Source organism: Lissotriton vulgaris, chromosome 4_1, assembly GCF_964263255.1.
Source record: "Lissotriton vulgaris chromosome 4_1, aLisVul1.2, whole genome shotgun sequence".
Lineage (NCBI taxonomy): Eukaryota > Metazoa > Chordata > Amphibia > Caudata > Salamandridae > Lissotriton > Lissotriton vulgaris.
Genome location: NC_141691.1, coordinates 568436240 through 568448417, shown reverse-complemented (window position 1 = coordinate 568448417; position 12178 = coordinate 568436240). Strand labels below are relative to the sequence as shown.

Below are 12178 nucleotides of genomic sequence, written 5' to 3'. Positions count from 1 at the left end.
GGTCCTAAATAGTGCTTCAATGCCTTGCACCTGCCAATCTTTTGTACCCCAAATTGTTTTCGTTTCAATATTATTTTTCCAATAATCAAAACCAAATGTCATCATTTTGTCATAAAATGCTTCTGAATATATCAATTTAGAATTTGTCAGCATTGTTTTCATTCCTGTTTTATCTAACAGTTTGTAATAAAACGTTTCTGCATCACTGGTGTTGAACCCTGAGAAGTATTTGAATTTCTCAAAAAATGCTTTAGAACTGCTTTTAGGTGGTGTAGAACAATGTTCCCATTGATTATACATAAAAACATTTCTAGGCTGTGCAGATTTATGCAAGTAGTGATCCCCATAGTGGGTGTAACAGAATAACTGCTCATAACTAGATGAACCTTGTAAATAATCATGATCTGTGAATCTAGCTGACATTACTAAATCAGACATCATGTCATTAATACTGTTAAAGTCACAATCATCAGAGAATGTACTTGATTTTACAAAGTCACTTAAGGAACCCTTTAGTTGATGAGGATACTTCAGGATTTCGACCGGACCATATATCTCATAGTCTGTTTTCTCCCATACTACCCCACCAGGTATTGGAATTGCTGTGACATTTACTGTTGCCAGTTCTCTTTTCTTCACGTGGGATGATCTATGTGGTTTCAGGACTAGGTTGATGTTCTGACTTGCTGTGTCCATTGTAATATATTTTCCCTCAATGAATTTTCCCAAACACAGTACCATGATGAGCCAAAGCAGGAGGAAAAATACACCTAGACCGAACCAGAACTCTAGCCAAGGGGAAACAAGGTAGATTTCCTTTAGTTGATGAAAGAGTTCCGTTGCTTTTTCTTTAAAAGTCTTTTTTGTTTCTGCCATCACTTCGGGGTCGTTTTCATCTTCAGAGAAGTTGTCGAAGTTGATGAAATAACCAGAGGCAGTTCTGTCAATTGATGGGATTGTTCTTTCAATCTGTCTCTCGGTAGCACTTTCTGATGCCACATCATTGTAGACTGGTGATGTTTCTTGATGAACTGTTTCAATCTGTGTTTCAAGAGGCACGAGTTCCATGGCATTATTGCATAGTCCTTCATTGTGCACTGCAGGCTGATCGAATGTGATGAGTCTTTCAGTTTGAACCTCTTGGATTGTTGCAAGTTTGGGTATTCTGTTATTTCTTGGGAGTCCACTGGGCCTACTGTTGATTATAGGCCACATGCTTGTGGTTTTACCAGATCGATGGACACGACTCTGTTCTCCTTTTTACCAGCAAGGGGCGGTAGCACAACTGATCTTGTTCCGGTGACTGCCAAGACAGGTACTGCTTTTCTGTAAGAAGGCCCAAATTCCTTCTTAACCGCGATCTTTTCTCTGACTAGATCCCCAATCTTTGGAATCCAGACAGGCCTTGCTGGGGCTGTTGCTGGTGGTGCCTCGTCAGTGGTACTTGGCTGTTGCTTTAACTTTATGTTGCTTAAAGATTTCCTTGTTTCATTCAGTTCCTGTAAAACAGCCAAACGATCCTTTACATCAAAGTGCGTTGTTTCTTCTTGTACCACTGACATCTGACTATCGAGGTCCTGAATACGCATTCTAATTCCGAACAATAGTTCGTATGGGCTGAAACCTTTTAGAGAATTTCTTGGCATGTTATTAAGACTAGTCTGGACACTTATTAAATGTTTGACCCACCCAGCGCCTGAACCTAATACCTTCGCTGTTATAGATTGCTTTATGTCACGGTTTTTTCTTTCTACCACACTGTTCCCTTCGGGGTGCGACGGACAAGAATACCGCAACCCAATTCCCATGCTAGCCATGGCCTCCTTATAAGCTCGAGAGCTGAAAGCAGGACCCTGGTCAGAATGGAACGTGGTAATTGCGTATGTGCCGATAAAGACTCGCAAATCTTTTATAACCGTTCTAGCGTCAGCCGAGCGCTGGGGGCCTCATTTTTTAAGTGCTTTTCGTCTTAATGGTGTACACTGGGACGCGCTTCTCTTCTTTGATTGCGCAGATAGACCGCCTTATGCTGTCTAGCAGGGATCCTGAAACTACACTGGCCTGTTCATTACTGCGATCTCTGTTGCAGTTTTCACAATTTTTAGCAAAACATTGAATATCTATGCTCATTCCTGGCCACCAGTACTCTGATTGTAATTCTTTCAGAGAGGCTTTGATTGTTTGGTGTCTCAGACCCAACCCCATGTGTGCTTCCAGTAAGAGGAAGCCCCTCCTGCTCCTGTTTGGAATTACTCTGTCCCCCACTCCAGGGATTCGAGCAAAAGGAACGGAGTTTGCATCGATTATGTATGCATAATTGAGTGGATAGTTTACGGGTAGTGCTGCACAGTCGCCTTTTACGGTTGTTTTTACTGCCAGCATGGTTTCCCCGTCTATGTATTTATCTGTACGCTTTTTTGTGGCTACGGAAGCCGGGTTAGTTGCTTCCGCGGTGGCTGTTTTAGCCAATGAATTCCCTGCAACGTGAACGCCATCACGTTGAAGACTCTGTGCGTGAATCACGTGAGTCTTTTGTAGTTCTTTACTTAAAAGAGCTACCTCGTTCCAGAGCAATTTATGCTTTATTGTGGCACCTGTGTCATCTTTGTAGTCGTTTTCGATCCAACTCTGCAGTTTATTGTTGTAAGAGTTGACGCAAAAATGAGAATCGCACACGATAAGTGTCGGGAATTCACGTTCTGCATTTTCGAGCGCCATCTTTAATCAATCAATCAAAGAATTTGTAAAGTGCGCTACTTACCCGTGAGGGTCTCATGGCGCTGGGGGGGGGGGGGAAAGGTGCCGATACTGCTCGAAGAGCCAGGTCTTGAGGAGTCTTCTGAAGGGGAGTAGATCTTGGGTCTGCCATAGGTGCGTCAGGAGGGTGTTCCAGGTCTTAGTAGCGAAGTAGGAGAAAGATCTAACGCGCGGTGGCAGACAGTGTCGAAGGCGGCTGACAGGTCTAGGAGGATGAGGGCTGATGTTCTCTGTTCCGCATCACCAAATCAATTTTCTAGAAGAAATTCCCCAAATCAAGACAAGCAGCACTGCAACAACCAATATGTACCTGCTGGTGGATCCACTCAAAGGGGAAGAATGGAGTGCCAAGTCTGCTGCTGAAGGTTCTAAAGATCCCCGTAAATCCCACAAATTCTGCCAACCTCATTGCAGGCTTCTTCTACTTAGAATTTGAAAAGTGACTGGGAAAGTGTTGTATTTAAAGATCTGATTTCAGTTCTCTGAACCGAACAGTTTCTTACAGATTCAGTTTTTGTTACTTTCGGTCTGAATTTACCGCACAGCCAACGACCTTTAATGATCGCACATGCTGCATCGTAGGATTTTCTCTCTACGTTGAAATGCTGTATAAAGCTATCTGTAAAGATTATACAGGCGTATTGTGGGAGAGGCAGAATTTCGATTGGCAGAGGATATTCTTCTTCATATTCTAAATCATTCAGTTCTTCAAATTGCGGGGCGAAATAGTATTTCACGTCTTCCGCTCCTAGAGAATCTATGCACTGTATCCATTTCGGATCCAGTGACACTGTAGGCAGGTTTACTGGGCTGAATAGCGCTTCGAAGGCGGATTCCGCTGTAAGGATATTAATCTGTTTGCCGTGTGCTAGTTCTCGTTCATTTGCTAATGCGATTTGCACTGCGTTCACAGTTCTTTCTGTGTGACTGAATGTTTTTTCTGCTTGTGTGTACAAGTGAGATTTAATTGAAATTGGTACCTTTTCTCCCTCATTAGAGGTTAGGTATGTGAATCCGCATCTTCCTGGGATGACTCGGATTACAAGATCACGTGTGTTGTCACGTGTATCTAATTTTGTTTTTGCTAACATGTCTGTTTGCAGTGATCTCAAAATTTCTGTGTGTTTTTGAGTCCAATTGATTTGTTTAAAATCAGGTTTAATTAGTTCGTAGAGAGGTTTAACCCTCTCTGCGTAATTTAGAATGTAAGTTCTTCCGAAATTCAGAAAACCTAGAATGGATTGTAAATTCTTCAGCGTTTTTGGAGCTTGGAGTACAGCGCACTTCTCTAAGAAGTTGTCCGCTAGGCTTTTCCCTTTACTTGATAATTCGTACCCTAAAAACAGTACTGTCAGATGGGCAATTCGGGACTTTTTAAAGTTGAATTTGTAACCCTCTGCTGCGAACCCAAGTATAATGGTGTTCACTCTTTTCAAGTGAGTATCCAAGTCGTCGTCTGTGAGATAGATATCATCTACGTAAGATAATGCCTCATCATCATAAATTTGTAGTAACTCTGTTACCCTAGCTGAGAATAGTCCTGGGCTGTTCTTGAACCCCTGTGGGAGTCGACAGAATTTTTTCTGCGACCCAAATGCGGAGAAAGCGGTCAAATATCTGCTTTCCGGTGCAATGTTTTGACAAAAGAAACCATTAGATATGTCTAATGTCGTTTTGTATTTTTTCCTAACTATGTTATTCATTAGGGCTGCACTATGCGAGTTTTGTACTGCAAAAGTTTTGCAACATGTATTAAGATGTCTGTAGTCCAAAACTAGACGATATGAATTGTCTGGCTTGGAGACAGGAAACAAAGGATTGTTCATTTGAGAGGTGCATGTTTCAATCACCCCCTGGTACTCAAGTTGATCTAAGATCTCCCTGACTTGTTTTTTAGCTTCTTGCTTTATGGGATACTGCCGTTGGGCAGTTGGTTCACTTTAACTGGATTTTGTGAGGAGGAGAGTCCTCATCCCATCCTACATGATTTTTATATAATGCAGGTGCATGGGCCACTGCCCATTTCCTTGCATATGTATATTTTTTGTGAATCGGAATGCGATTCGAGAAGGCAGGCATAATCACTTCTTCGCCACGAGGGCACTCCCTGACAAACTCCGGGGGCCAATCTTTTTCAGCTAACAGAATATCATAGCCTTTTGAGAGCTTATCCCAAAATAGACCCTTAATTTTCCTAGTCTTATCACCCTCTATACGCAATGTTATTTCGTATATTTTATGGGGCTCGCTAAGTCTGGTGTCGGCAGTTTCAACCTGAATGTATTCATTCGTGTCCACTGTCTCCAGATGACTCATCAAGATCTTGCGCGCTATACTGATTTCTGCTGCACTGTCCAACATTGTCAATGCCCACTCCCCGTTTTTCAACTGTGTCCTCAGTATTCTCGGCATGGTTGATTACTCTAATACTGGCTACCTTCTTTTTCTGAAATTGAGATTTCTTATTTTGAGCAGGCTCCTTGTCTTTGGACTTGGTGTGCTCTCCTGGGTCTGACCGTCCTCTTCTTTCCGAATTCTGTGGAAGAGATCGAGAGGGACGTGTATCAATACTTTGATATCTATCAGGTTTTTTCAGATTATCCCTATTTCTAAGGTTATATCTTTTCTCAGAGGGCTCCCTCTGGGGAGACTGGCGTTCTCGAGTCGGAGTTCTTTCCCTCCGTCGAGGAGACCTTCCTCTGGACTGGAAAACTTTTTCCTTGGGAGTGGATTGTTTATTTCCATCCCAGCTCTTTTTAGGAGTGTTTAAATTATTTTTAATAAATAATTTTTCAGGATTTTCGAGCAGTTGGGGCTTTACTGGTTTCCCACCCAAGCTGTCTCTACCTAATTCTTCATAGCACTTTTCTATGATTTTTGCAAGCTCAACAGGATCTTTTATATCTGTTTCCCTCAACTTCTGGCGGATCGCCACAGATGCTGCTTCTCCTCTTATATTGGCTAATAATATAGCCGAGACCTGCTTGAAGTCTTTCAGTAATTTCATACCTAGATTTAAAGCGGGCTCTGGACCGAATTCATTTTGAATCTGTTTTAGCACTTCTGGTATTACCGCCATAGACGGAACACCGTGTGTTTTTGTGTAAATGGAAGCAAAGACTGTACCCCAAGTGTCGCAGTCCTCCACGTGTGGTGCGATTCCCATAGGAAGGCAGATGGTCAAGATTCTGTGTTTCTCTATAGGGGTAGTATCAGGAAATACTGCCTCTATTTGAGTGATTTTCTGTGCTAACCAGAAAGGAATTTGTTCCCGTTTTACGGGTGTTTTACCAAGACATGACTGTATGTTCTGTGGTGTAATTTTATTTGTGTTCCCCTGATGAGGGGTCAGCTGTGGTGTATTAACAGCTGGCTGGACTGTTGCAGTCCACATTACATATTGGACTAATTGCCTATGTATTTTTATTAATGTGTTTAGCTGTACTAACAGCTCTTCTCTTGACATTCTTACAATGTCAGGATGTGGTGTGTAGCTGGCTAGAACCGGCCACGTGGCTCCTGGTCTACCTAGTGGACCGAGCCTGGTAATGTGATCATTGTGTTTTAGGGCGCCATTAAACCAGAGCAGGTGCTCTTGAAATTTAAGTGGAATTTCAATCTCCTCGAAAGGAGCGTACTCTTCCGGAGGTTTCTCTATTTTGTAATAGTGAAACTCTTTTGTTCTAGCGTTTACCGCTGGAAAGTTTATCCATGAATAGAATACCTCTGTCTGCCGATACTCGTGAGCCTCTATCACGAAGATTACTGTACCACCTTGTGGTGTCAGTCCGTTTTCTATAAGTTTTAAAGTTATAGATCTTCTTAAATGTGCCCGGATGATTATTGCACCCGGTACTATATCATCGGAATCCTGCTGAGTTGCATTTACTGCGGCCCCAGTGGTTCCGTTATTTTCTACCGACATTTGTTAAAATGCAAGGTTTGCAGAGTAGGTTTCCAAGGAGACAAAGATTAGGTGCACAATATTTTGGAACACTGTATCCTTCAACGTTGAATAAACCAGAGCTTTACATAGGAATCTCTTCCTACTGAGTTCGGGCGGATTTTAACCTTTCACCCACTCCAGACGTCTATTGGAGTATTTACGGGAGAAAGGGGTCTGTGTGAAATATGCACGACTGAGTTACTCTACTGTCTTGCGTTAGTTTATCGCCTTACCAAACGTTTGGGCGCCATGTAGTGTAGTTCCTAGTTTCCCACTAGGCCCTGCGCATTGGAATAACATACACAGTAGTATCGACGTGGAACTGCGGATATTCCAGGCCTCCACTGACTATGCTAAACTTAATTGGGTTGTGTTACCAACTAGCTCAGAGGTCACTGGAAACTTTCTTCTCTGCATGGGAAGTGATCAGCTTCCTTGGCACAGACAAGAAGGGATTCAGCTTTCCAACAACCGTGCAACATGACAACTTTGCTCCTCAGATCAAGAGTCAATCTCTAGGGTCGTGTGAAACAATAGACATGTATTTCACTCAGTCAGTCTAGTGCAGTTTACTTTCAAGAGATGTAGAGAATAGAGAGACGGGCGTTTGTCAATAAAGGGTTAACATTTATTGAACAGTCTTTCTTCTCGTACAAGAGAAATGTATTGCCACAATTGCAAGACTTGTTATTATAAAAAGTACGTACAGTAAGATAAGGATTGCGAAATAGAACTGTAAAAGCATTGATATGGTTTCTTAGCCATACAATGGTTTAAAAGTAATAAAACATATATACAGTCATATATACATTAGGCTAACATACTCAACTGGTGCTTCTAACTAAGCCGACCCCAGTGTGCCTGACCTAAGCCTAACACGTGGAAGGGGAGTAAGTAAGTAGCTTTAAGTTAAGTTGGTTTTGCCAAGGTTTGTTTCAAGAATTCTCGTCTAAGGGTTTAGTCAACACCATACCTCTGAATAGAATGATGGAGGATTGGTATCTCCTTCAGGGGTCACTCTCGATATCCCAGTCACCCGCGAGGGCAGACCGGAAACGCCGGAGCTGGATTTCTCTGCACGAGAAAGGCAGCGGCTCTCTTCAGCGCGTCGAGGAAGGAGGGGGGACAGCGTCCGCGGGCAGCTGGAATCTGCTGGATGTCTTCGCAGAGGGACGGCTGTTTAGCTCCTAAGCTTACTGCACCATCGTTCGCGCTTTAGCAGCGATAATGGTATCAGCAGCTTCACCACCAAGGGACAGCAGGCTGCAGCGACAGAGTGCTAGAGTCACCAACACGGGGTCGTGCAGACAGCTAACAACAGGCAACGAGCTATTGCTTAAGGCAACATTGGTAATATTTATACCTGACAGGTGCCGGGTTTGACGCAAGTTTGCTGGACATAAGACGTCAATTAAAGATGTCACTAGGAAGTGATAGTTATCAGTTGCTCATTAGAGTTCCATTACTAATCAAAACACAGCAAGCGGGGATTTCCAGGTTTGCTGAGTTTTTATCTTGTTGAAGAACTCGGAGTGTTAATCTAGGAATATCAGATAGTGGCTTCTGCTCTGTCATTGCACTAATTGGTCGCAAAGGAAGTGGCAGAGAGCTATGCTGGAATGTGGCTCTGTTCGTGTGAGGTCAGAGATGACATTTCTGAAAATCGCACTTGAACGGTTATGCCAATATAGGGAATAAATGGATTTATAGCCGAATAGGGGCATAAGGTCACAGTATCGATCAGGAACCTAGATAAACACATAACAGCAGCTTTCCACAGATTTATTTTATTGATAGCATCTTAATCAAGGAATGTCCTGAGCAAATGGTGGGGGCCTAAAGCAGTGGAGTGGGAGAGGTGAGGGGGGAGTCACGGGGAGATTAAGGGACAGAAGGCAAGCAGGCGGGGGGCGGGGGGCGGGGAGCAGAGCCTTTGAAGAGCCAGAGTCACGGCCTGCGGTCTGACTATAAGCTGCCACCCAGGAGTCACCTTTACGGTGATTATCTGCTACCGACCGCCTGGGACCTTTTCCCTCTCGCAACAGCAAGCACTTCTCACGATCATCACAAACATGGCAACCTCCCATAACAAACTTATTATTCTAGGAGATTTCAATCTCTGGCCAAACGGCAGCCTAGACACAGGTTTAGACAACCTTCTGCTGTCTTGTGACAGCGTGGGGCTTCACCAACTGATAAAGGACCCCACTCACTCCGCAGGCAACCGTCTTGACCTTATCTTTTCGAGTTCGGGTCTAACTCAAGTAGGCGACATTCTGCCGATGAGCTGAACAGACCACTCGCTCATTAAACTTTACATCAACAACGCCACAATAAGAAAGCCCAAGAATCACTCACCACCACAATTTTCTTATCGAAACTGGAAAGCTCTAGAAAAAACTCAGCACCTCCACCAAAGTTTTCGAGGTGCAGGATAGTTTCTCTCCTACCAGCTCGGTGGAAAACAATTACAGATCCCTCAGCTCGAGAATTACCTCCATCGCGGACTCGGTCGCCCCTCTAAAACACTGTAAACCCAAAGGTAGAGCATCTGCTCCCTGGTACAATGACTCCCTGAAAACCCTCAAATCAGCCTGTAAACAGGCTGAGAGAAAGTGGAGACACGGATACTGCAACAACAACAAAGCCCTCTGGAAAAAGTCACTCCGTGATTACAAATCCGCCATTGCAGAGAGTAAGGCGAATTACTACTGCTCCACTATAGCCAACGCGGCCAACAGTCCAAAAAGTATATTTCAGATCCTGGATAATATTATACATCCTGACTGCGTCAAAAACTCCATTCCCCCATCTGAGACCCTTTGTGATAACCTTGCTCAGTTTTTTACCGACAAAATTGAGACTATCATCAACAATCTGGCAACGCCCCCGCTACATATCCACCCCACCCCTCCCGAAGCTGGATCCACCAATCTTGATTCTCGGAGGTCAGCCTGCCCTCCTATGAATAGGCTCCTGGCTTTCCCCCTTATCTCTAAAGCAGAATTTGAGAAAGTGGCACTGGGCATCACCTCGGGATCTCCCCTTGACCCTCTGCCTCCGAAAATCTGGAAAGCATGTGGGCATGAATTATTTCACACTCTCCGGATGATTTGCAATCAATCTCTCAGCTGTGGTCTCGTCCCCATCCCCTGGAAGCAAGCGCTCATCACCCCGCTACTAAAGAAACCCACGCTGAATCCAGAATGCTTGTCCAACTTCCGCCCCATATCACTTCTGCCATTCCCGGTGAAGGTGCTTGAACGTTGGGTCAGCAACTGCCTCTCAACCCACCTCGAGCAGCACCACGTTTTGGACAAATTCCAAATTTGTTTTCGGCCAGCCCATGGCACTGAAACTACTGTGCTCACTGCCATGGAGGAGCTTCGAATGCGTGCAGACAGGGGCCAAGCCGTGGCCTTGATTTTATTAGACCTGTCTGCCGCATTCGATACTGTCAATCATGGGACCTTGCTTGAGAGGTTGAGAGAGGCAGGGATCGACGGCACGGCCCTGCTCTGGTTTCATTCATATCTTAGCGACAGAAAACAGGCTATATCCCTCCCCCCCTTCCTATCGGTCTTCTCCCCTGTCCCTCACGGTGTTCCTCAGGGCTCCTCCATTAGTCCGATTCTTTTTAATGTTTACTTGAAACCACTAGTCACTTTAATCAAATCGCACAATATGACCACAGCAAACTATGCGGACGATACCCAGCTCCTTTTCTCTTGGGAGGGCGAAGACTCCATCTCTTTAGAAGCCTTCCATAACTGTCTAAGAGACACCGCAGGCTGGTTGCACCGGAACTCCCTCCAGTTCAACTCCTCGAAAACCGAGGTTCTGTTCTGTCCCGCGAGCCGCATACCCCGCCCTCTGCCTGCTGAGTTCTGGCCCCCGGAAAACTCTAACAACCCGCCACCTGTTACCAGTGTTCGCAATTTGGGCGTCATGCTAAATCACCAACTGAGCATGGAAACGCAGGTCTCAAGAACAGTCGCCACCTGCTCAGCCCTTATGCGCGCACTGCGCAAAGTCCTGCCTCTACTACCACCTTCTGCCCGAGCATTGATAGTCAGGTGCACTATTCTTAGTCGCCTTGACTACTGTAATGCCCTTCTGTTTGAATCCCCTGCGACACTGCTGGACAGACTCCAACGAGTTCAGTCGGCGGCAGCCAAACTGGCTCTTGGTTGGACCAGGAGATCCTCTGCCACCGCTGCCTTGGCCGAGCTGCACTGGCTGCCTTTGAAGCAACGCATTGCCTTCAAAGCCCTTTGCTTGGTCTTCAAGGCACTACACGGTGCAGGACCCAGACCTCTTCAACGTCTGTTCTCGTGGTACATCCCCACCAGAACACTTAGGTCTACAACCGCCTGCCTTGTGAAAGTACCCAGATGTAAGAAGGCCAGGACCGGGGGAAGATCGTTCAGAGTAGCTGCAGCCAAGCTGTGGAACAGTCTGCCTGCCGATATCCGCCAAATCCCTCATCTCCTACCCTTCAGGAAACGAATCAAAACTTGGCTCTTTCCTCCATCCCGCCATAGTTCAACCCCCCCCCCCGTCTAAAAATCCAGGAGTAGCTACCAGCGCCAGGATACCTGCCAGGTGACAGCCGCGCTCTATAAATATTTTAAATAAATAAATAAATAATAAGCGAAGTGGATAATTAGGGGGAGGAGAACTGGCAGGCTGATAGGCAGAAGGCTCAGGCAAGCTCGTGCACGAGGCGTGCACTTCCCAAAATCCTCTTTTGGGGACAGCCCTTGGCCTTAGTGGTTTAGCTGCATTAGGGCTCTTTTTCCTATTCCTGTGGAATAGGAAAGGGGCGAGCCCTAAAAAGGTGGTAACTTTACCCGGCAACCTAAACACAATGGCAAGGAAGCATCGAGTGGAAAGTGGGTGCAGAGGGAAGTAACCAAGCAGATCAGTAGTTCAACATTTCATTTACAGTTGTCTGCAATGATTCTGTGTAGGTCAGTGGAATGAGCCTTGCCTTTTGGTCCCGACCCAATAATCGCAAAAATCTACTTCAGACATTCACATATGCCTGATGCTTATCTGCTCCCTCCACCAAAAACCTTTGACTAAAATGATGACAAGTCATTAAAACAAACAGAAAGAGGAGCAAACACACAGAAATGGGGACATTTTGACAATCTTACAGTTATCTGAGTTCCTTGATTTCCTGCACAAGGTTTAGGCGGGCCTTTTAGTTTTCCATCGGAGTAACTTGCTCTAACAGGGAATTAATGGAAAATAGTATTAACATACACAAAATGATTCAATGTCATACATCCAGAATAATAAAATAGAGCCACCAGTGTACCTTTAAAATGCACTCATTCAAAAAATCTCTGGAAGATTTAAGGATCTTTAATTAAATGACCACATTAATATAGTGTTTCCAAAATACAAATATCTTGTTGCTGGAAACCCCATGTTTTCTGGTGAGGAAGTATACCTCAATGGGGACTG

General features: G+C 44.7%; 2 protein-coding genes across 2 annotated transcripts in view; both read right to left on the bottom strand.

The window, feature by feature from the left end:
* The window catches only part of LOC147722268 (uncharacterized), an 83672-nt gene that overhangs the window by 5455 nt on the left and 66039 nt on the right, over nt 1–12178 (bottom strand). The window lies entirely within an intron of this gene.
* Nucleotides 1–12178, bottom strand: part of MLH1 (mutL homolog 1) — a 373421-nt gene that overhangs the window by 306364 nt on the left and 54879 nt on the right. The window contains exon 5 of the mRNA XM_086967291.1: nt 11866–11938. Within this exon, the coding sequence (XP_086823417.1) occupies nt 11866–11938 (73 nt within the window). The remainder of the gene's footprint in view (nt 1–11865; nt 11939–12178) is intronic.